Raw genomic sequence first — 26,143 nt, 5'->3', positions numbered from 1 at the left:
GTGTGTGTTTGTGTGTGTGTGTGTCTGTGTGTCTGTGTGTCTGTGTGTGTGTGTGTTGGGTATAAACACAATTACACAAACAGCAAGAGAAAGGAAAGCCAGATAAATCAGTTCTGGAGGAACATACTTGGTGATGTAATGAATTCATCCAACAGCAAAGATTCAATGTATCACAGAATCTCACAGTTGACCTGTGATGTAGTTATAACATTATATAATATTAGAGCTGTCAAAGTTAACACGATAATAACTGACAGCTGTTGTTGTCTGTTGGGCTGCAGTTTGCCATGTTATGATTTTAGCATCATTTTTATGCTAAATGCAGTACCTGTGAGGGTTTCTGGACAATATCTGTCATTGTGTTGTGTTGTTAATTGATTTCCAATAATAAATATATACATACATTTGTATAAAGCAGCATATTTGTCCACTCCCATGTTGATAAGAGTATTAAATACTTGACAAATCTCCCTTTAAGGTACATTTTGGACGGATAGAAAATGTGCGATGGTACTTTAATCGATTGACAGCCATAGTTATAACAGTTATAGTTATAACAGCTTCAAGATGTATCAAGTAAAGAGTGACACACATGACATGACGCAGGCCAATGCTTCTGGATACACCACTGTCCTGTTTCCCCAGTGTCGACTGCCAGACTGCCAGGACTCCACACATTCACAACAAACAACGTACGTTCTGTTTACTGTTAATACCAGTAATGCATCTTTAGATTTTACTACACACAAAAACTGCTTCACAAAACATCCAGATTACTTAAAAACAGCCTTGTGTGTCTTCAGTTTCCAGAAGTTAGAGAATAAATATTCCTATCTATAATTCTGGAGTATTGTGTCATTTCCTCAGAGCTCTGTCGGACCACCAGACCAACTAACCAACCTGCACTGTCCTCCCTAAAGCCCCACGGCCAGCATGGCTGAAAACAAGAGCTTTAAAAATATATACCTACAATCATTTCAGTCAAAGTTCTGACAGACTTTCCACTCTAATAGCTTCCGTACTGAATACTGTATCTCTTCAATGAGGTAAACCGGTTGGGACAACAGTCAAAGAGGGGTTCAATCAATGTGTACAAAGATCAGTACTGAATCTAGTTCATCATTTAAATACATGGAGAATCCACTATACCAACTGACTACAGCTAAAGCTGAAGACATCTTTTATATCTCTGGGTTTATTTATGCCGAGGACGAATGAAAATACCAGAGAATATGTGATCTACATGCCAGAGTTGATTTCAATGAAGCCACAAAATGGAAAAAAGAAAAGAAAGAATTTAATTTCACCCTGGGCTGTATGCATTTCCAATTGATTTAAAAAAGGCAATGACTATTGATTTTTTTTTTTCAAAGATGCAAGCGAGGTCTATTATGAAACAGACCCTGAAGATTGAATTGGCCACACTTGATTCTGCTCAGTGTTTTTTTGTCTTGCTGCCCTCGTTTTCTCTGAACACACGAGTTGTCAGGATGGTTGGATGGTTTGAGGCACCGAGGCTTCAGCTCTCCAAAAGCTAGTCAACTTAAATCCTCTTATGCATTTCAGTGGGTGTCTTCCCTGATCCAAGAATGTAAAGATGCTAATCACATATTCCAACTCATTTTTAACCTTCTTGACAACAACCATGTTTTCGTCTGTCAGCTCTGACATAACCCGGTGTGTGAAAAGGTGTGAAGATGGCCAAGGGTGCCCTTCCAGTAGAGAAAATGTGATGAAGTGTCCTCCTGGATGCCCTTCCAGTATACAAAACATGATGAATTGTCCTCTAGGATGCCCTTCCAGTAGAGAAAACGTGATGAAGTGCCCTCTAGGGTGCCCTTCCAGTATAGAAAACATGATGAAGTGCTCTCTAGGGTGCCCATCCAGTATAGAAAATGCAATGAAGTGCCCTCTAGGGTGCCCTTCCAGTATAGAAAACGTGATGAAGTGCCCTCTAGGATGCCCATCAGTATAGCAAACATGATGAAGTGCCCTCCTGGATGCTCTTCCAGTAGAGAAAACATGATGAAGTGCCTTCTAGGATGCCCTTCCAGTATAGCAAACATGATGAAGTGCCCTCCTGGATGCTCTTCCAGTAGAGAAAACATGATGAAATGCCCTCCAGGATGCTGTTCAAGTATAGAAAACATGATAAAGTGCCCTCTAGGATGCTCTTCCAGTAGAGAAAACATGATGAAATGCCCTCCAGGATGCTGTTCAAGTATAGAAAACATGATAAAGTGCCCTCTTCTACATGTATTGAACGTTGTTTTTTCTTGTAAAATGCCCAGTGTAATCGGTAACAGTGGTGCTGTCACAAGATTATTGACCGGTGGGAAAATTTCCTCACCGTAACATCCCTACCTGGTGTGTGCGCTGTCACTCAAACTCAAACAACTGGACTGAGACGGTTCTAAAAAGGTCGGTCTCTGTCTCCTTCCGAGCACACGGTGGTTCACTGAGGTTCATCGTGGTCAGGACAAGAGACTGAACGAACACCAGACACAGACAATATCAGCTGTGTTTGAACACCAAACCAAAACCACTCACAGCATCCACTGGGAAGAGGTCAAAGGTCATCGACGAGGGGACAGTGGACGGGTGGAGAAAGATCAGGGAGGACATTCATATCTGACACTAGAGGCCATCTTTGAATAAAGACGGAGGTTACCATCTCCTCCCGTATACAACCGCCTGTTCTACACTTAGGTCGCGTGATGACAACTGAGCCGTCTCCATGACAACTCAACAAACCATCTCCACATCACCAGCTTGGATCGCCCTCTTTCCTTTGGTTCATCTCTTCATTGTTTCTGTTTACTCCACTCACTTTCTTTCCCTCCCATTCTCCTCCCTCCTTTCCTCCCTTCACTGGCCCTCATTCCCTCATTTTCTATCTACTAGTTTCAGATATTTCTCAGCCAGCAGGCCAGTTCATGGTCGGGGCAACTGGTAGATAAACCATCATACCGTTTGGACCACAACAACAGCTCAGCCACTAAAAGCTTTTCTATTGAGCCTACAAACACTTAGCAAAGTGACAGACATGAATGACTATCAATATACAGAGAAAGACAGGAGGAAGGAGAGAGAGAGAGAGAGTCAGGAGGGGGGGAGGAAGAGACAGATAGGCCTGCCATCCATTTGTTTCAAGCTGTGTTGTGGTCACTCTTTCAATGAGTAATGAGGAGGATCGATGGCTTTTGCACAAAAACACCTGCCAGAAGGACAGTGTGGCCGCGATGCACCAGATCATGTTCCACAGACGGAAACATGAGCAACCGCTGCCTGCAGGGCAGCGTGTGTGATTGTGTATCAGAGGACTTTGTGGTTGCCAAACAGTTTTCGCGCTGGGAGACAGCTGTGTCGCCCGTAAGGCCACACAGTCACACCAGCATTTAAAATGCCCGGCTAGCTAGATGCATGTTACTTTGCACAGCAGCTGGATTCTCACAATGTCACACGAGAATCACAGGATCACATACAACACGAAAATCCATCTTGTCAAGCTTTAAGTAATGCATTTGTGTCCGGCAAGCCAGTGAGCGGACCAATTAGCGTCCTGTGAGGAGCTACTTTTAGGTTTAGGCGTGTGTGACGACACTGAGGAGAGACAACTGTTCATTCGATCAGAACTTCTATCAGAACTGGAGAGTATTTCTTCATTGAAAGAGGAGCAAAAAAACGTCACTGAAGGTTTTTCTCGATGGAAAAGATGTTTCCGTTCGTCTCCCGACTGGCTTCGTTAAGAGTTTGATTGACAGATGGTTTATCCAATCACCTGCCAAGTATTGTTTTGAAAGAGCCCGTCCTTATTCTAAACAGTCTCCAATGACGGCTTCTCAGATGGTTATAACAAACCATCTGGCGGATAACGTTATAATTAGGGCTGTCAACGTTAACGCGATAATAACGCGTTACCGCAACTTGCGATTTCTTTAGGTTGTAGCGGGCTCAGTTTCAAAGCTAGAGTGAAGCGGTGTCAGCTGTTGGTACGTAATATAACCGGTTTGTGCCCGACCAATGTGTAACATCGGTAACACCGACTACTGCGGCAAGCCCTAACACACACACACTAAATGACACAGCACATACAGTACAGGCTGTCACACACACATCACCATCAACATGAAGCAAACACACACACACACACACACACACACACTAGTCAAGCAGTCTCTTAAGCTACACCCTCTACAAGAACACACACAGATTTGTGTCAGTCTCTGAAGCCGTTGCCATGCCGACACATGCTGTCACTCCTCCACAGAGCAAAGCAACAAGAGAGCTCTCTGTTACTAGGGTAACCCGCGACTGGGAGCTCTGCGATTGGCTGTTGGGGTGCCGGAGCGACGACGTGGAGAAAATGGAGAGAATGCAGAGGGAGAGGCAGAGAGCAAGGAGCTGAGGACTGTGCAGAGCTGATAGAGAGGGAGAGCTGAACTGAAAGACAGGCAACACACACACATACACATGCACACACACACACACACACACACACACAGATCAGAAGAAGCTAATCTGTGAATAGTAAGAGAAGCGAGTGCCGAGGCTCACAGCGAGCCTGGCAGCTACAAGTAGGCTGTCAGCTTCACATCACACCTGAACACGGTGTGTTTGGAGTAAAAGTGCCTTCACGGTTGTCGAGGCGTGTTTGGGAGTGTTGTTGCTAAACATGGCATCACTCAAGTACAAAAATGACATTTTGGCGTAAGCCTCTTTCTGAGATATTCCAATATCTTTGTGGATTTTGATGACAAGATGCCGGCGTAGAATATTTTAAAATGCTGGAATCCTAGAGTGAAAGAGTCGCAGGATGTACGCTTCTGCCAACCAGTAAAGTTGCAGTTTACATCCATGCATGTACAAAATGTCATCACTTCATCACTTTATCATTTAAAGCTGGACATACACTGTACCATGTTGTTGTGTACTTCCTGCTCCTACTGTACGAGTAGATCGTTTGCGATTTAAAGCCAAAGCTCACGATTTATGTGCTCACTCTGTACGGTCCCGTCGGCTCCCGCGGTCCGTTCTGGCTGTTGGCAGTTGTCAATAAAGATTGGCTTGAAAGCTCTGAGGCAGGTAAAGTTTGTTTGCTAGCAGAGGTCTGTACGGGTCACAATGCTAACAAGACAGAAACGTGCTGCCTTGATCATCTGTGACATCCTGTCTGCTGAAACGTCTAAAAAAAAGAGGCAGCAGTGTAACGTTATATGGACTCACAGGTGGCGAGGACGAAGTGGACAGTATGGCTTGTCCATTTTGTAGAGAGAATTGTAGGTAAGCTAGCTAAGTTTTACTAGCTATATCTATGGAAGCCTACATTGTTATCTTGATAGCTACGCTCTGATTACTGTAAAAAGAGGAGAATAAAAGGCGCTGACGTTGAGGAATCGGCTCGTGGCTCTGCTTCAACTGTACGAGAGCCTGTGGTCAGCCGACCAAAATTTCTGAGATGTCAGAAATATATCCGACTGTTCGACGGCCGGTCGGGAGGAGTTAATCGGTCCTCAGCCCTCCTGAACACTGCACGGCAAACACTGCCAGCACTGTGATGAAGTTGAGCTTGCAGCAGTGTGAGTGGTGACTGACTGACACACGTCTACCCCTCAGGGCTGATCATAGCGTTCGCTGCTGACATCGTTCAGTACAACAAGTGTCTACTCAACTCCACCTGACTCTGATAACAGCTCTCGTACATACTCGCTGCTGTTGACACACTCCGAACTGCTGCCTATATGCCTTGGGATACCAAAGATACCACTGAGGAGAGGGGGTGGGGGGGCTTCAGGCCTCGCCAGATTCATATACCAGAGTACCAGAGTCAGACAGTAGACTCAGTGCAATTAGTCTGTGAATACAACTCCTGGCTGCCTGCAGAGTTCGGAGTGACTCACTGATGCAGTTTGGTTGATCGAGGGACTACTTGTAGTGCTAATGTTCACTATTGTTTGGTGAATTGATTTTAAAATGCCTCTACAGTTCATCTCTTATTTCTGCAATGTACACACATGTTCGTAGCTTTGGTTTATTTGCGTCGAGTATTTGCTTCGCCTAATACTCGAACGCCTGAAAGACTCAAAAGTTGGATACATTTAGAGGACTGGGATCGGGGTATACCAAGGCAACGTAACACTCAAACGTCCGGTCCATATCTGAAATAGTTCTGATTCTGTGCTCACTAACAATTTTCCTACATAGCTGGCTACCTACGTCAAAGGGAAATGGCAAGAGGCATGAGGTCTGATTGATGCAGCTGTACAGGTTAATGTGAGTTGACCTACAGAAATAACAAGTCTTAAACAGTGTTAACTACGTTAACAAAAACTACGATGTAATATGTTCGTCAACAACCTTTTTTTTTTCCATGACTAAGACGAGACGATGACGAGACGGCACCGACATCAGTAAACACTAAAGGTGACGATATAAAAGGTGAGACTAAAATCTTTACATCTTTAAAGATGATGCTCAAAGTGGGCGATTCCCGGCTGCTCCCGGCGACTCTGTCCATCGCCATCTTGGTGGAGCGCCATCATGTTTGTACCGAGTTTACCTCAGCCTCCATTACAACCACGTCATGCTGGATAATGTCAAGTAAGGGTGTAATACAGGAAATTACATCACATGTGATACCAAGTGTTATTCTGCTTTCTAGCAGCAAGCCTGGCTCATCCACCTGAAATCTGTGCTGCTCCGTTCTAAAGCTACTCTACTGTGTGTGTGTGTGTGTGTGTGTGTGTGTGTGTGTGTGTGTGTGTGTGTGTGTGTGTGTGTGTGTGTGTGTGTGTCTGTGTGTGTGTGTGTGTGTGCGTGTGTGCTCACGTGTCTTACCTTGACTGTAAGTGTTCCAATTGTACCTGCAGGTTCTCAGTCTGCTCGACCTGCTCATCCAGAGACCTCTGCAGCTTCCTGGTCTGGTTATGGGACTCATCCAACTGGATACACACACAAACAAACACACACACACACACACACACACACACACACACACACACACACACACACACACACACACACACACAAAGGAAGACACTTATTTGTAAAAGGCGATCTCATAAGTCTCACTAAACTCTTAATTGAGGGTGACGGTGTTTAGGCTGATCGGTACATGAAAGGGTTGTCTGAAGTGTAACACACACACCTGATGTTGTTATTATGTCTGTTGTCTCAGTGGAGGTAGAGTATGTGTAGTCACGCTACACGTACTCGCCAACCCTCTCTATTTTCCCGGGAGACTCGGGAGTTTTTCATCGCCCTCTTCCGGATTCCTCCCGGCGTCACAATTCTCCCGTATTTATGACAAATTTTCACACTTTTTTTTTCCCCTTTTCGTTATCTCAGCCTGTTTCTGGAACTGAACAGTGTGTGTAATAACTACTGTTTCCACCCGGACGACAATAGAGCTACACCAACTGTCGTTTTCCGGGCGGAAGAGAGCAGTCTATGCTCGCGACGCAGCGCAGTTTGAGCTCATGTTTAAGTTGCGCTCGCCACAGCGTGCAACTGACTGAGTTAATGTTTGCATGTTAACTATTAATTAAAAATTGATGAAGTGTTTTTGAGAATCGATACAGTATCACAAAACATAATATCCCGATATTCTATATTCTCCTACACCCCTAGTACAGACTTGTTCCCACCTCATCCTCCGCCTGTCCCAGCTCTTTCTTCAGCTCCTCCACCCTCTGTCGTAGCTTCTTGACTTCGGCCTCGTGGCTATCCACCCTCCGGTTGGCATGGGCAAGCTCCACCATCTTCTCCTGGTACTGCTTCTTCAGCTTAGAGTGAACATGGCGAAGGTCAGCGAGCTCCTGAGGACAGAATAGACGGACAGAGAGGACAGGCTTAGAGACGGCTGTTTCCACCGCAGAGCTGATCCTGGTCAACCAGCTCTCGGTCTCATTTAATACTGAAAAAATATTAGACAACTAATCGGTTCGTCAATCGGTTAATTGTTTAAGTTACTTATGAAGTAAAAACACCAAATACTTGCTGATCTACGATATGAAGATCGGTGCAAAACTGCCGCCCCATACATGGAACTTTTCCACAGATCCACACCAAATGAAACTCACTACAATACAACAATTAGCGCCCGACTGATACTGTATTTTAGAGGTGGAAACCAATACAGGTAATGTCATAGAACTATCCCTTTTGTTTCCTCAAAAGGACTAAATTACTGGATTTTCTCAGGAAAAGCAAATAACTATTGCAATCACTTTAGACTGGGACCAGAATCAGTTGATAGAATAAAGAAGTGACCGTAAATATCACTTACAAAAGTTTAAATGTGGCTATTAAGGAATTATGAGTGCAATATGTACTGAGTGGGACATTTTACAACATCAGTGCTCTCTGATCAACAAACTAATGGAGACAACTGCCTCAAACACATTTTGGCATTTCTGTACTGGAAAATAAATGATATAAACTCAAATCTGGCCCTAAAAACACAATGTATTGGTCAGACTCTAATGTCAATACAAAGTAAATACTTCAGTCATATAAATATGAAATCTATATTTTGTTGCTATCGAAATGAAATCAAAAGGTGACTCCCATCAAAGTTCCCGGACAACATCTTCAGACCTTCCACAATAAACAACAAACAAGCCATTATTAATGAGTATGGCTGATGACTTCTGCCATAGCGGAACGCATTACTGCCAGGACCAAGCATAGCAGCCGTGCTGCTGGCACTCTTATTACGCTGTGTTCAGGCCAAGAGCGAAGCACATTTTCCCGTCGCTTTACTTGCGCGACTTGGACCGCCGTGTTCATAGGTGTTAGACGCGCCATTTCCGCCATCAACCATGGAAGAAATAACCACTGTTGGTGGCAACGGCCAAAATGCCCGAACTCGAGGCTTCAAGACGGCGGTTCTCAAACCAATGGGTAATGTCACAGTGTCTATGTCCACTTCAAGTTAAGCCTGGTCGAACTCTTGTTGTAGATTATGAGAAATACTTCATATATCCAATAGAAACAAGGCTGTCAGTGAGGAAGGAAGACTCACTTTAGCAAAGTCAGGTTTCCCTTATAACAACAAAGGTGTGGTGTTACACAGAGACTGTAGCTAGGAACGGCTCTCTATCCCTGCTTTCTACGCAAACCACCAGCTATCTGAAAGAGCAGGAACAACATCCAGCATATACGTGGGTGTAATGACCTCTAATTGGACACGTCTGCATGCTAACATTTGGTTGTGTTCCAAACCGGTTTTTCATCTGTTTATCAGACTGTAATTTCAGGTAATTGGTGGTTGTGGTCCGGTTTGAGCCAACAAAAAAGCTACTACTCCACAGGTTTGCATCAGCTGAGGAGAGGCTGCACTTGGAGCTAATGGCATCATCAATAATGCACCATTGTCACTCACTGCACTTTCATGTACTTTGATGGCGTTGATTCAGACCTCCCCTCTCTCTGCTGTCTCACACATAACGGCTCCCCAGACGGAGCCGCTTCCAAGAAAGCGTTTCTGCATTTATACGACAATAGGATGGAGAGAAATGAGAGATCTACAGGAACAATAAAAGACGAGCGCGGATCAAGGAGTGGGAAATGCCCTTTACTTATTTATATCTGTATTTGATCCACCCTCTAGGTTTATTATGTGTTAAATATTTGATTCTTTGGCAATACTTCATTTTATTGGTCCACAAATTTCATGGTATTTAGGTGATAATTAGCATGTTACCTATTTGAAATTTCTTTGGAATTACTGCTAAATTACCCCAATATTTACCTCAAAATGTATCAAAAATTACTTTATTATAAACATTATTTAATAATTATATTCCACTTTTTCTCAATAGCTGGTAATTTATTTAATACATTTCTGGTCAAATTTTATTTTAATTTTAAATTATTTTTTTTATTTTAACGATTATATGCTATTTTAGCATATAATTATGAAATAATGTTGTAATTTTGGATACATTTTGAGGTAAATATTGGGATAATTTGGCAGTAATTCCAAAGAAATTTCATATAGGTTACTTGCTAAAATAAATTCATTTAAAATTAAAATTAAATTTTCCTGGAAATGTATTAAATAAATTACCAGCTATTGGGAAATAGCGGAATATAATCATTAAATAATGTTTATAATAAAGACATTTTTGATACATTTTGAGGTAAATATTGGAATAATTTGGCAGTAATTCCAAAGAAATTTCAAATAGGTTACTTGCTAATTATCACCTAATTACCATGAAATTTGCGAACCTGTAAAATGAAGTATTACCGAATCTATCACCACAGATTTAGCCTTGGACTGAGAGTGTTACATGTACAGAGCTGACATACTTTAATCAGAAGAGGAGTCGGTGCTTTATCTGTTTAAATAATGAGACATTCCTTAAGAAAGGTGGCACACATTCCCTTCCCCCCTCACTGAATATTGAGCTGATAATCAAGGCAGAATGCCTGAATGCCACACAAATACTAGTGTAACCCCAGAGCCAGATCAAACAAAGAGAGCGGCGGGGTGATGCAGGAGGGAATAATTAAAAGGATAGGGGGGTGGTGGAAGGAGACAGGGATGCAGGGATGAGGAGACAGATGAGGAGAGGTGGGGGGGAGGTGGTAATTGGAGGGTTGGTATGTTACAGGACAATAAAAGGTGAGCATACATAAGAACAAAGGAGAGAGACAGAGTGCAGCCTGAACAGGAGAAAAATTAGATCACCCAACATGTCTGACACGGCATACTGCCCCCCCTCCAGCCAGTTTTACTTCCTGTTCTTTGGTTTCTCAAACAGAGAATGGAGGTGTGGTTAATAGTCAGACGTAATTCATTACCATAGCAACCAGATTGCATCGTTTCTCAACCCAGTTTAGATGAATTTACTGTTTATCAGACCACAAGATGAGACAAGAATTAGCGCAACACGCCGACTCTCTCGCTCTCTTCTTCACCGTCTCCTCCTGGTGAGGCGGCCGTCTGGCTGCTGCTGCACCGAGGAGACGCACCGCCGCACGCCGGCCACAGCGCACCGGAGGACGCATAGACATGTCGCCGAGGTCCACTGTTTGAAATTCAGTTTTGGAGATGCACCGTCGACCAGAAACGGTTGCTTTCGCCTAAGCTCCCAGCACCGACACCTCACCGGGCTGCACTGTGATGCGTTTATTTCTCTAACAGGACTTTTCTCTAGTTTTCTGTTTTCTGTTGGGCTGAGAGTTGTGCGCTTCCCGTCGTCCGGACCTTTCCAGTCCCAGAAAAACCTCCAAAACGGCATCGGCTGCTTTCCATTAATTTATCTCCAGGAGGAAGATGAGCTATGCATGAAAAGATAAGTTAATTAGTTCAAATTTCGGATTTGGAGAAAATCAACAGCTAATGTCTAACCAGAATGACTTATGTAAAGGACTTAACGTTAGCTCCATTTTAGTTGGAAAGCTGTTTCGTTGTTTAGTTCAGCTGTTGTCGACCATTAACGTTACCAGATACGCCAGGAAGATTTTTTTTTTTTTGGGGGCATTTTCCATTTTTATGACAGGACAGTGGATAGAGTCTTGAAAGGGGGAGAGAGAGAGTGGATGCGGAAAGGGCCACAGGCCGGATTCGAACCCGGGCCGCCGCGGTCAGGACCAAGCCTTGATACATGGACGCCCGCTCTACCAACTGAGCTAACCCAGGCGCCCACACCAGGAAGATTTTGCTGACTCATTTTCGTTTGGTATTGTAATTTACGTTTTACCAATGCTTATATTTTAGACGTCAGTGGACGTCCGGTAGAGTTAATCCCAGTTTTAGCCTCAGGCAGTCCACAAAGACCAATAGGTAACGTACAAAAGCTAGCGTTAGCGTCTGTTTTCCCTGCAGAATGTTAAGGTTGGGCCCGTGTTTTGACTAGGTACGAAGGACAATCTGTAAATTTATGGAATTTTCCGTTTTAGGATTAACATAAGTGTCCGTAAATGGTGCAGAGGACATCCTGTTAATCAACAGAAATTTCCGTTTTAGGATTGAAGAAAATGTCCGTAAACTTAAAGATAGGCTCGACGATGTTGGAAAGCACTCTGAGTTCAGGCTGGTGCACGCCAAGAGTAGAGTACGAGCATGGAGGCAGGGAGGCATCTGATTGGTTCTTTCAGAGCGGACCGCGAGGCAGTGATTGGTAGACATTTTTACAGGATTACAGCAGCTACAGATGACGGCTCTTTACCGGTCCTTTTTCAGAGCTCATCAGTAACGGATCGCTGTCGGGGTGTAAAGACCATTTCAACCAATATAACATATAGTGTCTACTGGAGAACATCGTCAACCCCGCCTTTAACGTAAAATGTACCGGTAATTTTCTGCCAGGGCGTGATCTGTTTTTCTACGGATTTTTTTTCTTAGAGAGTGGCTGACATCCCAAAAGTCCCACTTCCTGTAAATGTGACACCTAGAAAAAGGCTGCTGGTGTGAAAACAAAACTCACCATGACTTATAGCCAATTAGCCAAATTAAAAAAAACACTTCTAGCAATTATAAAACATTAGGAAGCCGGGTCAACGCCCCTTTTTAATCCACACACCGAGTCGTGGCTGCTGTCATCTGTCAGACGAAAGCAGGTTTCTACTATACAGGCCGGGAAGCTCTCTATTCCCCGCAGTTTCATCATTTCAAGACTATGTAATGAATGTGTGAGAGGGCAGAGGAGGAAGGGGGTGGGGGTTGGCGGATGAACGGGAGGAGGGCGAGAGGCCGGGAGTCCCTGACTCTATTAAACAGGAGGGATTACTGAAGGATCTATGAGCATGAATATGTGTCCGTGTACGCCTGTATGGATGCTCATTCATTCAAGTTTCTTATGCATATGTGTGTGTGTGTTCATAATACTTCATTATGGGTTTATGTATTTGTGCCAAATCTGTGTCTGTACGCTCACACACAAAAGCACAATTATGTGTGTGTTACTGTACGTGTGTGTGTGTGTGTGTGTGTGTGTGTTACGCCACACTGCCTGTTAAATGTTTCTCCTTGACTGGAGAGACCCTGAAGTCTGCTGCTACATCTGTTCCACTAAAACAAAGACACACACACACACACAGAAATATAAACCACAGGCTTATGCCCAGAGATATTTACACATTCATCACCTTGACAAAAAAGATCCTTTAACGTGAGGAAAGAAGAAGCAGAGAAGAAGAAGAAAAGAAACAGATGAGGAGATAACTGGTGCACATAACACACATGCTTATTCCTGCATACACACACACACACACACACAAAGAATCTCTATTCTCCCTTCCCCCTCTGCCGTACTGAATTTAGCATTAATTTAGACAGTGAAGACTCTCTCCACACACACACACACACACACACACACACACACAGAGCAAATAGCAGAATTGGGTTTATAATCAGGGCGATACGGTGGGGGGGAGGGACTTATGGGCACTGCTCCAACCAGATTGGTCAGAACAGATCAGCTCAATAAAAGACGAGGAAGAAAATGAAAGAGACGGATAAGACGGAACAAAAAATATCAGAGGTTAGATTAATAAAAGCACCAAGAATATGCAAATGGACAATAGTGGCGGCTGATGATAGAATTGGGGAGGACAGGAGGAAAACTAACCCACGGCGTCATGTTATTTTACACTACTTATCTCTATGAAAGAAAAGAACATAACTCACATTCAGTATAACAATTATAAAAGAGCCAGGGGTATATCACACTATACAAAAATATTACATAAAGGCCTATTGAGTGTCCTAAAGCTGAAGGAGGCGAGATTGGAGCAAATATGATTTAAAAAAACTTATATTTATAAAACGGTCGCTATATTGTGACAGTAGAACATGAAACAGGTAATCTGAAAAACATAATGTTCCTCTGTTTCCTCCAGTGTCCTCCGTTGCTCCTAACGGCATCTGCAAGATTTCACAGACTGGAGGAAAACAAGCAGTAAGAGCTGATCTGAGGTCTGCTGTCCAGCTGCCGTCTATGAGAGCCGGCTGTCAATCATTCGCCAACTCAAACCAAACGGTCAAACTAGGCAGCGCTGATCAAATATGAATCAATATTATGTTACGTTAATGCCTATTTCTCTCCTAAAATGTTTTCAGAATCATCTTGTAGTGCACGGTTTAGCTGTAGAATGAGAAAGTTTGTGACGCCACCGCCATGTTGAGAACTTCAAGTTCTGGTCACATGACCGGAGCACAGCCAATAGGAACGCTCTCTCAATGAAATGACCTGTGATTGGTCAAAGTCTCCCGTCACGGGCTAGATGTTCTAAAGCCTGAAAACAGAGCCATGAGGAGGAGCAGAAGTCTAGTTATCTCTCAGAACACTTGAATTACAATATGCTGAAAGGTTATTATGGAATTTTTGCCCAATGATGCCAAAAAATATTCTGCCTACTGCAGCTTTAAGTCACTAGAGATTCAGAATGTAGGCTAACAACATCAACATGTGAGTAACAGCACTTCTTTTCCACTTCAAGCACTGTGTGAAACATTATCACAAACATGAAACTTGACTAAGTCAGTAGTAAAAAGCTGTCTTGCGCAGAGACGGTAAGAAAATGGAGGCCGCCGGTGAAAATATTGTTTCAACACACGGACGGTAGAGCATCGTCGGGTCAGCGAGTTCAGCCGTGCTGTTTTTTTTTCTGCCTCTATCAGCACCTCTACCTGTTTCTTTTTGTTTCTCTGTTCTTTCTTTACCTTTCTTCCTCTCTTCATCATCTTCACCATACTCATCCTCCTGCCTCTGAGCTAATTCATCCTGTTGGATGCTTGGAATAATTATTCTCTCTTATTCATTGTGTGTGTGTGTGTGTGTGTGTGTGTGTGTGTGTGTGTGTGTGTGTGTGCATCGCTAACTGCAGCATTAAATAAACCTGAGAGCTTCATAAATAACCCCTGTGGGACAGGTGGTAATGGAGGCCATTACACTGACCAACACTTTACATATCTGCCAGCGGAGGGGCCGTGCCACCCAACCTGCTGCTAATGGGACCAATTAAGATGACTGGAGCTCATCACATACAGTACACACACACACACACACACACACACACACATACAGTACATACGTGTGCGTTACACACACAGAACACAGCTCTCTTACTTCCCTCGCTCTTTGCTCTTTAGTTATCCGTTCCCATTAATCAAATTAAAGTAATAACACAGCCATCGTGGATCATCATTTTAGCATGAAATATATCTACAAACTGCCTATCCATCTTTCCAAGCAGCAGAAATGTCCACATATCTCATCGCAGTATGTCTCGGCTGTCTTCATCCTGCCAGACGGACAGGTGCATGTTGGGTAAACAACCCCATCTGGTGCCCAAAGGTGTCATAACAAGACATCTATTTCAATGAAGGTATTTTCTTATTCTATGATAAATATATAGTATAAATATATGGATTATTATCATATTCTATTTCATTTTTTGAAATGCTGTTGGAAAACGGTGGACTGCGCCCTCCGGGTTGGGAGTGAGTCTTTGCCCCAAGCGAGGGAGTTCAAGTATCTCGGGGTGAGGATAAACTGGACAGGTGGTTCGGTGCGGCGTCTGCAGTTAAGCGGGCGCCGTACCGGACCGTTGTGGTGAAGAGGGAGCTGAGCTGGAAGGCAAAACTCTTGATTTACCGGTCTATCTAACCATCACCTACGGTCATGAGCTTTGGGTAGTGGCCGAAAGAATGAGGTCGCGGATACAAGCGGCTGAAATGAGCTTCCTCCGTAGGGTGGCTGCTGGGCTCAGCCTTAGAGATAGGGTGAGGAGCTCAGACATCCGGAGGGAGCTCGGAGTAGAGACGCTGCTCCCTCGCGTCGAAAGGGGGTCAGCTGAGGTGGTTCGGGCATCTTATCATGATGCCTCCTGGACACCTCCCTTTGGAGGGTTTCTTGGCACGTCCGACTGGTAAGAGGCCCCGGGGTAGACCCAGAACACGCTGGAGAGATTATATATCTCGTCTGGTCTGGGAACGCCTCGGGGTCCCCCCAGGAAGAGCTGGAAAACGTTGCTGTGGAGAGGGACGACTGGAATACCCCGCTAAGCTTGCTGCCCCCACGACCCGGCCCCAGATAAACGGAAGAAAATGGATGGATGGATAATTGCTGTTCACTTCTTTGCCTGATGTAAAACCGTTGGTTTTATGTCTGAAAGGTGCCACACAAATCAACTTCCCTTTGTATGATTAACAGTCAGCAGTTCATGTAAGATTCTGTGAGACATGATATGAAATGTGTTAACTCACTAGACTCACTAATTGATACCCAAAAGGCCCTAACCCGCCCTGGAACGACTCCATCAGCGGAGTCACTATTGATGTCAGGAGGTGTGTTCACAGTTATCAGCGGCTTTGTTCGCTGTACGAGGTGGAGGTGTAATGATGTGGGCCCCACAGTGAGCCCGAGGCAGACCCTGGAGCGGTCCTGTCTGTGTGGGATTAGAGGTGAAACCGTTTGTTGATTCTTTCATTAGCTGAGCGTCCCCGTCTCTGGAGCCAGCTTATACTGTATAGAAATGATGCTTTGAGAAGTTCCTTTGGCTGGCGGGCTGTAGTCAAGCCTGCCATCTCTCCTCAGTTAAAGGGTAACTTTGGTATTTTTCAACCTTTCAACTCTATTCTCACATGTTTTTGTTTCTTAAGTGACTAATGGGGTCAACGTTTTATGAAGTTAGTCCAGTACTATTTAATTATAGTTTATTTTGTTTCTTTTAATTGCATAGCACAGCGCTGTGTAGAGGTAGAGTCATAGGAAAGGCGTTTCCCAGTGAGGCCGCACCATATATTCAGGTGTGTGCCTCCCTCTGTGTGTGGCAAGCGGCAGAGCGAAACCTTTTTTGACCGCAGTGACGTTTGTTTTGAAAGGTTAAACGCTGACAGATATGGTTTGATACATGATTTTTCGTTTTGCAAAAACATGTCATGGATTTTGGAAGTGCTTACATCTATTTTATTTCAATAAATGGCTGTTTATGGCTGTTGACAGTTGTCAATAAAGATTAGTTTGAAAGCTCCGAGGCAGGTAGAGTTTGTTTGCTAGAAGAGGTCTGTACGGGTCACAATGCTAACGAGACAGAAACGTGCTGCGTGGATCATCTGTGCCATCCTGTCTGCTGAAATGTCTAAAAAAAAGAGGCAGCGGCGTAACGTTGTATAGACTCACAGGTGGCTAGGAAGACGTGGACAGTATGGCTTGTCCAAAAAAAGGGACGTCGGGGAATCGGCTCGTGGTCAGCCGACATAAATTTCTGACATGTCAGAAATTCATCTGACTGTCCGCAACCGGTCGGGAGGAGTTAATCGGTCCTCGGTCCCCCCCCCCCGTGCATCGCAAGGCAAAAGACGCCCGACGAAGCTGAAATTCGGCCCAACTCTAAAATGAGTCGTGCGGCTCAAAATTGGGGCCAGAAACGGGCTACAATCGTACAATGTATGTCCAGCTTTAGTTGTAGCACATGAGCATCGTATCACGCAGGTGTTGATAAGCTCACACACACACAAACATACTCTCTTTGATACATTTCATCTATCACCACCTTCTGCTCTCTCTCACCCCCTATTACTCCTCCAGGGTGTGTGTGCGTGCGTATGTGTGTGTGTGCGTGCACATCAATGTGTCGCAGTGTGACAGTGAACATCAATCTGTGCAGTGGTAGTGATGCCCAAAGCCCTGGCTGGGGTTGGAGATGATGCTACTATCAATCAACCTGTGTGTGCGTGTGTGTGTATGTGTGTGTTTGTGTGAGTGTGTGTGTGTGTGTGTGTGTCTGTCCGGTGTCTTAATCGCTTGCCTTGTTTCTCCTTCTCTGACCGGATCAATACCATGGTTTCAACACTATACACAAAACACTATCAATCTCTCTCTTTCTATTTTCTCAAACAGACACACACATACACTGACAGTGTTTCAGATGAGGCGGGGTCAGGGCTCAATCTCCTAACATGTAAAGAGATCTCATCAGTGTGTATGAATCGGTGTAGTGAGAAAATGATCCCACGTTGTCATAAAGTGGATTATTCCTTCAATAGCTAACTGGGATGTCCAATAAAAGGACCATCGTCCTGCCCACCTTGTTCCTCTCAAACAGCTCCGTCTGGATGGCCTTGAGGTCGGTGTCGAGTGCGGAGGCGGCCTGCCGCCGTTTCTTGGCCAGCTGCTCTTCTAGGTCTTCGGCCTGAGCTCGCAGCTTCTTGTTGTCCCTCTCCAGGGCCAGTTTGTCCGTCTCCAGGCGCTCCCTGCGCCCCCACTCTGCGGCGTTCTCCACCTGCAGCCTCTCCATCTGACGGAGACACAGAGAAGAAGAGAGGCTGAGGACACTGGAATGTATTTTTGATGGTGATAACATAAATATTAGAGAAAAGGTTGTATTCCTCCTGCTCAGTGATAAACAGCCTGCAGTTCTACAGGGAAACTCCTGCTGTGACAGCCCAGTCGCACAGCAGCTCCTGAAATAGTCACGAAATTTAATCTATTGATTCGTGTACATAGACACAAATTTCTCTTTTTTTTCGTGATGGTCAGAACGAAATCAATTTGCATGTAAGTACAGAGAGCGGCGAACGCCGGATAGGGCGGGTTGGTCAAAAAAACACCTGAATTTCGCCCAAGAGACCGACATTTGTGTCCCGTGTGAAACCACAAGTCAAAGTTGATTTATTCGTCACGTAACTAACTAAGTTACGCCACTTCTGGTGTTATTTAAACCCAAACCGCGATCGAAGTAGTTTTGTTACCTAAACCTAACCAAGTCAATCTACTCCTAAACCTAACTATGGAGTTTTATTTTGAAAAGACTGGAGCGTAAATTGACACGGGCGTCACGTGTGGCTGCACGTAAAATATGTTGTTGAGAGTTGTGCTGAGCGTCACAAAAAAAAAGGGAAATTTCTGTACACTAATCAATCAATGACTGCAAGAAAATGTTATGCAAGATAAGCATGTCGTTTGTTTTCATGAACGGCAGAACGGTGCGTCGCTTTAAAAGTTGCGGCCGCAAGGAATTGTGGGGCGGCATTATCTCCTTTCCTTTCGTAAAGGATGGTCTAAAGGAGACAAGGAAGGAAGCATTGAAGCACATTTCCTAAGCATTTGGAGAATTCAAACAGCTCTTATCACGGCTGCTACTGAGATCCTTCCGGGTCATTTCACTCCGTTAGGAACCTTCCTAAGAGAGAAAAAAGACTTTTCAACCGGAGCCCAGGCGAGGTTTAGTTTGTGAGGAGCTGTACCATCAGCACACAGGTTAACTCCTCCTCTTCCTCTTCAGTCTCCTCACCTCAGCTCGTAGCTCAGCTAGCTTCTTGTCCATACTGGTCCGGGCTCCCAGTTCGTCCTCCAAGTCTTCAGATATGCGGCCGAGTTCATCCTGGTGCATTTCCTTCAGCAGGTTCAGCTAGATGGTGTTAGGAAGAGGAGAGGGCGGGGGGCGGGAGATAAAACGTGCTCTTTATTGTTAATGTTTTTGAGTAAATACTGCAGGACCACTGAAATGTAGCAGCTTTAACCCAGTAGACATTATCCTTCCTTCGACTTCCCCTGTTATTAAAAGGTGCAACTCTACAACGACAGCTGGAAACGAGTGCTAGGATCTACATTAATATCCTCGCTGCTTATTAAATGCACAGACCGTACCGCAGACTGTTCACTTCAGAAACGCATGATGATACTTTGGGGGGCATATGAAACCAAAAAATACAAAATTCAATCATTCAATATCTCAACAACATCTATCCTCAAACTTTGCAAAAGCTTGACATTTAGTGTTATCTACAAATTTAATTTGGAGGTAAAGACGCTCCCGGTCCTTCTTCAAAGGAACCGAGCATCCTCTGTGATCTGTAGTATCTCGGACAACAAGCGTGGAGATAAGGGTGAACCCAAACTCCTTTACCTTCCCCTTTTATCCCTCCTTGTTCTTATCTGATCATTGCATCTCTGCCTCCTCTCCACCTTCAGCACTTCACCCTATCCTGCTTTCATCTCCATCTCTTCTACCCCGCTTATCTTCAGAACGCCCACCATCACCATCTCACATATGTTCTGACCTCTCCCCCCCCTTTATCTAACTGGTGTTGTCATTCGGTGAGTCCTTCTATAAGACCTGTGTTCCTTCTCTTCCCCACGGCTCTCCTCTCTGCAGGCCTGGACTGCCCCCTAGTGGTGGAGCACTGCCCAAAACATCAGCCATGTTTCTGTCTAGAGGCATTCAGCCTGAGCCCGACACTCTACGGCCCCTACACCCTCCCATTCCCACACTACCAATCCACACAGACTGGCAGAGTGGTGGTCCTGGATGTCTCACCTGTTTGAGGGTCTCGTGTTTAGTCTTGCTGAGCTCCTCGTATTTGAATTTCCACTGAGTGAGGTCAGCCTCCAGCCTCTCGATGCTCTTACTCAGTGCGAGCTTGTCTCTGGGGAAGACACAGAGACATTATAGTCCACATTCACATCTACGCTGCAGCCGAGACAGTGATGGATTTGCTGTGTCTCTTACTCTCTTTCTTTCAGCAGGACTTTCTGGGACTCGTCCAGGCGAAGCTGCAGGGCGTTGAGTTTACTGGCGTCTTCCTCCACCGTGCTGATGTCGTCCCACAGCTGCCTGCTGCGTTCCTGCCGGCTCAGACCAGAGGACGAGCGCGAGGTGGACGGGTTAACGCCGCCGCGACTTTCCCAGGCCTCCTGAGTGTCACCGTCCGGGGCCCTGGACCGCAGGACCGACTCCAGCACCTCCAAGTCCTGACAGAGCAGGAGACATAGAGAGGGACGAGACAATAACATAAGGAGGGCATAGTGATAGTGCAATAGTTTGGTCAAGGGGTGGACAATATGGAGACAATCCTCTTTCACAGTAAATGTCATTTTATATCACGACATTGGTTCATATCATAAAAGAGTAAGCTTTCTGGAAAATCTACTGAGAAACAGCCTCAGAGCTTTTCATGTTGTTCATCGCTTCACCGTCTGTAGCAACGGAGTCAATAAAGTAGCTAAACATGCTAGTATAGGATATCTGAGGCCACTTCTTCAGGTCGTCCTCCCATCCCTCCGTAGTAGCCGGAAGATGCGCCCATAATTCATGCAAGGCATCATGGGGGCTAGGAATAAGGTGGATAAGAGGCTCTGTGTGTGTGTCTCTCATTGGTTATGTCCCTGGAATAATCCTTTGAGAAACATTCTTCCTCCTAATGGTACGTGTCCACAGGGGCGTTTTTTATCGCGAGGGGACGCACCGCTTCCCTGCATTGGATGCTTGATGGGCTGCCACTAGACACCTGATTGGACGAACGCTTTCCCTCCGTGGGCTGCTGCTCCCAGCTTTCAAACCAGAAACAACATGGTGGCTCGTTTGGAAACTTTCTTCTTTTGCGGAAATAGTTCACCGACACGTGTTTCTGAAAACATTTGAGGCAAGAAATAAGTGGTGCAGTTGCTGAATCTGTCTTTATTTTGGATCAACAAGGCTTAGTTTAAAAGTTTCTAGAGAGTTTCGAGAGGCGGCGAGTCGCGTCGGACGCCCGTGATTTGCATAAAGTAGACTAGACCTCAACTTTATGCCAATCACAGGTGTCCGGCGCGACTCGCCGCCTCCGGAAACTCCAGAGAAACTTTTAAACTAAACGTTGTCGTTGGCTTATTTCTCGCATAAAACATTTCGGTGAACTATTTTTGTGAAATAAGAGAAGAACGTTTCCAAACGAGCCGCCATGTTGGTTCCGATTTGAAAGCTGGGAGCAGCAGCCCACGCGGGAACGCGTTCGTCCAATCAGGTGTCTAATGGCAGCCCATCAAGCATCCAACGCTGGGAAGCGAGGCGATCCCTCGCGATAAAAAAACGCCCCCTGTGGACACGTACCATAAAGTTCCTTAACTCCTTACAAAACATCAGCAGGGATAACGGCTTCCTTTCACTTTCAAATAGAATATGAGTCTCATTCCAAACTACTCATATCTCTTGTCCGGATTCATACGAAGCGCCCTGATGTTGAAGGAGTTTTCAGAAATATGGGCCTGTTATGAAACAATATTTCTCTCTTCTGTCCTCACGGTTTTCCACTCCGCCCTCCGTTTCCTCCCTAACAAGGCCACAAATCAAACTCTTTCATCTCTCAGGCTGCTGCCAGCCAGAACCCTGACACTCCTGGGTGGGTTCTCCTGACCAAACATTTTCACATCTCATTTTGTTTAACGGCCTTAACAGAAATTAAATTGGAAATGTCGAGCCTGTCCTCCTCTCCACGTAGTAAATCTGTCTGCTTTGGCGCTGCAACAGTAAAAATGTTTCCCTCCTCACCCCTATATCCTTCACAGCATCTGCCAGATGTTGAGGTCTCTGTCTCGCACAGGCTCCATAGTGCTTCGTGGTTCTTTCAGATAATCATCATGCAGCCTTTAGGAGTCGCTCATAAATATCTAATTCTGTGACTGGGAGTTGTAAAGAAAAAGTACAACATGATGGACCCTGTGAGAGTTTTATTTAGTGGCGAAGCAGCACAGAGCTCCTGTAGTGGTTATAACACACCACATGATCAGGGCTGATACCGAGCACACTCAGATCCACGGGATCCACCCGGGTACTGACACACAGAGCAGAGACCGGTGGCATTATCCGGTATTAAGACCCGACCGGACTCAACTAGACTGAGTATAATTTGGGCTCGGTCCAATCTCGGAACCCAATAACATGATATTTTTACCCTAGCCCTAACCAATATCATTCCTCATTTCCTAAACCTAACCAGTCCAACCAACGAAGGCAACGGGTACTAGCCAATCAGAGGCAGAGTTGGGCAGGTAATGTATTCACTATAGAGAGGCAAAGTCCCATCCCTTCCGGTGGACCACCATGGGACCTTATGTCTGAAAAAAAAGATGAACGGTAGCCAAGGGAGAGAGACAAATATTTGTTTTATCCTATTTGAATTGCGCCATGAACCACACGTATGATGTTTGTCAATTTAAATGTAATCTAACAAATTATTTAGCATTTTTCATTCTTCTTAAGTCACCAGAATGCAGGAAACAAAGTCTCTGAAACTCATTTTTCTGAGGGAGGACCCCCAGACCTCCACATCGGCTTAGAAATCCCTCTTTTTTTTGAGGTCTCACATTGGCAAGTAGCTGTCTCTTTAACCCAGACCAAAACCACTCACAGCATCCACTGCATAAAAAGGTCAAAGGTCATCAACCAGGAGCCAGTGGACAAACGAAGGAAGACATTCACATCCGATCAATCCCCCCAGGAAGACCCGGCGGTCGTTGATGCCATTTTTCGTAGTGGCCAAGCGGGCGGTACTACAACTTCCATATCCGTCACGTGATGCCATTGGGCCCCAAAAATAGTTTTTCCCATAGACTTACATTGGGAAAGAGACGTCTGTAACTCAGAGGATAATTTTTTTTAGGGGAATCAATTTCTCAGTACGAACACTTGAATAGTTATTTATTTTCCTCTGTTCATGTGAGCGAGACCCAGACCGAGGCTGGAGCGAGGGATGGGAGGCGGCGTTAGCAAGCCGTGACGACAGCGTGACGGCTTTGACCCCTCATGTGACCGAGCCATGTGACCGAGCGGGCGCTACTGGCCTGCTCCATGGGCCAAATGGATGCGGAAGAACGCCGGAAGATCCGGGTACCTTTTCCAGTCGGAAGTCGAGCCATTTTGGCTTCATGCGTCACTGAGCAACTTTCATAGGAATGACTGGGGCGCCGCTGCCTCCGACGCCGTATCCAGATCTCTTAATACATCCATGCATCCGATGCCAGAGCCTTTTCAAACGTTGAAAAGTCTTTCCTGACAAAGACTGATTGTCAACATCATGCTCTTTGAAAGATGTCACTAATAAGCTGTATTAAACATTTTGAGCCCTCAAACTTCACCATTAAATGTGATTTAGTATCACTGGAATACTTTCAAATCCACTGAGGGTTATTTTCAAATCTGCGGTGTGAGGATTTTCCATGACGCCATGTTTGAAAAGTGCGGTGAGGTCGATCTACAAACTGTTTACTCCCCAAAGTCTGAGAAACTCACACACAAGTGGCTGATGAAGAGCACAAAACATCCTTTTTAAAAAACTTTGACATGCTTGACCACTAACAGGTCTACCAAACAGAAAACAGAGCTGTGATGCTGCCGCTGCTGCTGCTGTCGTTACAGGTCCTCCCCAACAGAGGGAGCCGCTGTGTAACAGATGTCACTGAGCCCGACCATAAACTGAGCCACATGTGGAAGTACTCAGCGTGTGTGAGAACCAGAACAATGGACGGAGACAGGAAATGAGGCTCTGCTGTGTGTGGGTACCAGTTAGCCACATTATGATGGTGTACTGGGAACGCTACGGCCTCAAAGTGTATTTCTGTTGTCCGTGTATTTGTGTGTGCGTGTGTGCATGTGTGTGTTACCATGGAAACTACGCCTGAGCTAGCTGAAGGTCAAGTCTGATAGGCAGTGATGTTTATTCACTGCTGCTTTAAGACACACACTCCTTCACTGTGAGGTTACAGCTCACGCACACATATGACTACAACTACTCCTTCTGCTACTACCACTACTACTACTACTACTACTAATACTACTAATACTACTACTACTACTACTACTACTACTACTACTAATACTACTATTACTACTACTACTACTACTACCACAAGTACTGCTGTCACTATGATTTTCAACTACTAAGGGCTCATCTCATTTATGAAAATAGATGAACTGATCCTGGTACTGAACCTCCGGACACACACTGAGTGATATGGAGGATGGAACCTGCCAAAATAAAATAAATAAATGAATGAATAAATAAATAAATATGTCATTCAATGTAGCAAAAATAATATAAAAAATAAATTAATTAATACATACATTTACATACAGTAAATTGATATTTCTGTTTTAATTTCCTTCTTTATTTATTTATCTTTGTATTAATTCCCTTATTTATTTACTCTTCTGTTTAATTTTCCCTTTTATTTATTTATGTATTTTTTATTTTTTATTTTGAAATGTATTTATTTATTTTTGAATTCATTTTTTATTTATTTTAATATATTTATTTTTAAATGTGTTTTTTTATTTATGTATTTATGCATTCTTTTTCATATATTTCTGCACAATTTTCCCTTTGCATTTCTCCCACTCCGATGTCAGGGCAGCCTGGATGAAGTTTATTGCTCTGAGACTGTATAAGTGGGTCGGGAAAAAGTGTCCCTTTTGTCCCCAGTGGAAATCAGGCCCTTGCCGGTGGCAGTGACGCTTTTATAGCAATTATCAAAAACAAAATGTGATCCCACCTGACCGGAGGGACAGGTCCCCCACCAGCTGTTGAGAGGACATTACAGGACAGAAACTAATCTGGGGGTATGGTGACCCCTGTTACAGGTCAAGCTGCTGATGTGCAGTAGTCCCGGGCTTGTGGGAAACGCTGTGCCTTAACCCTCTGAGACCCACAATATACCAGTTTTTTACTGTTTTATGGGGGTACAGGGGGTTATTATGTCTCATAAGTTGTTGAAGCAATTTTTGGGTTGATATCAAAATTGTTACACAGATTTGGTGCTAAATTTAACCTTTTTTTTCCACTCGAGAACTGATAAAAATGATCAAAAACTTTTGACATTTTGAGATTTCTGAAGAAGAATTGTATTTTTTTGGCAATTGAATGCTCTAGGTCTCTAGTTTGTGGCTGTAAAGTTTCATGAGGCTGTGATTATCCTAGAGGTCACCACAGGTCATTTTATACAGTGAGGTCATGTTTCAAAAAATTGTCTCACTACAATGAAATGTCTCCTATGGGGACTAACATCATCACACATGAATACAGTTGGGCTCATTGGATCCACAAGAGTCTCAGCTTTACAGTGATACACAGTTTATGTAATTCAAGACTGTTTAGGGACCCCAGTGTGCAGAAATATTCAGACTCACCATTTTAGAATAGGCGAAAATAACACATACATGAAAAAAACTGCATGTGATTATCATAAAGTGGGCATGTCTGTAAAGGGGAGACTCGTGGGTACCCATAGAACCCATTTACATTCACACATCTGGAGGTCAGAGGTCAAGGGACCCTACTAGAGCCTCTGAAAGACAGTAAAGTCAGTCGGGATCGGGTCTCAGGGGGTTAAAGAGCACTAAAAAAACTAAACCTGACATTAGCAACAATATT

General features: G+C 44.4%; 1 protein-coding gene across 2 annotated transcripts in view; it reads right to left on the bottom strand.

Annotated features, from left to right (window-relative positions):
• ccdc102a (coiled-coil domain containing 102A) overlaps positions 1 to 26,143 on the bottom strand; it is a 66,803-nt gene that overhangs the window by 4,202 nt on the left and 36,458 nt on the right. For both annotated transcript variants that reach the window (XM_037790938.1, XM_037790942.1), the window contains exons 4-9: positions 20,470 to 20,711; positions 20,278 to 20,386; positions 19,252 to 19,368; positions 18,046 to 18,255; positions 7,647 to 7,817; positions 6,838 to 6,941 (exon numbers count right to left, since the gene is read on the bottom strand). In XM_037790938.1, the coding sequence (XP_037646866.1) occupies positions 6,838 to 6,941; positions 7,647 to 7,817; positions 18,046 to 18,255; positions 19,252 to 19,368; positions 20,278 to 20,386; positions 20,470 to 20,711 (953 nt within the window). The remainder of the gene's footprint in view (positions 1 to 6,837; positions 6,942 to 7,646; positions 7,818 to 18,045; positions 18,256 to 19,251; positions 19,369 to 20,277; positions 20,387 to 20,469; positions 20,712 to 26,143) is intronic.

The sequence above is a fragment of the Sebastes umbrosus genome, chromosome 2 (genome assembly GCF_015220745.1).
Source record: "Sebastes umbrosus isolate fSebUmb1 chromosome 2, fSebUmb1.pri, whole genome shotgun sequence".
NCBI classification, from domain to species: Eukaryota; Metazoa; Chordata; class Actinopteri; order Perciformes; family Sebastidae; genus Sebastes; species Sebastes umbrosus.
The sequence above is the reverse complement of the archived record's forward strand: the minus strand, read 5'-3'. Positions and strand labels throughout refer to the sequence as shown.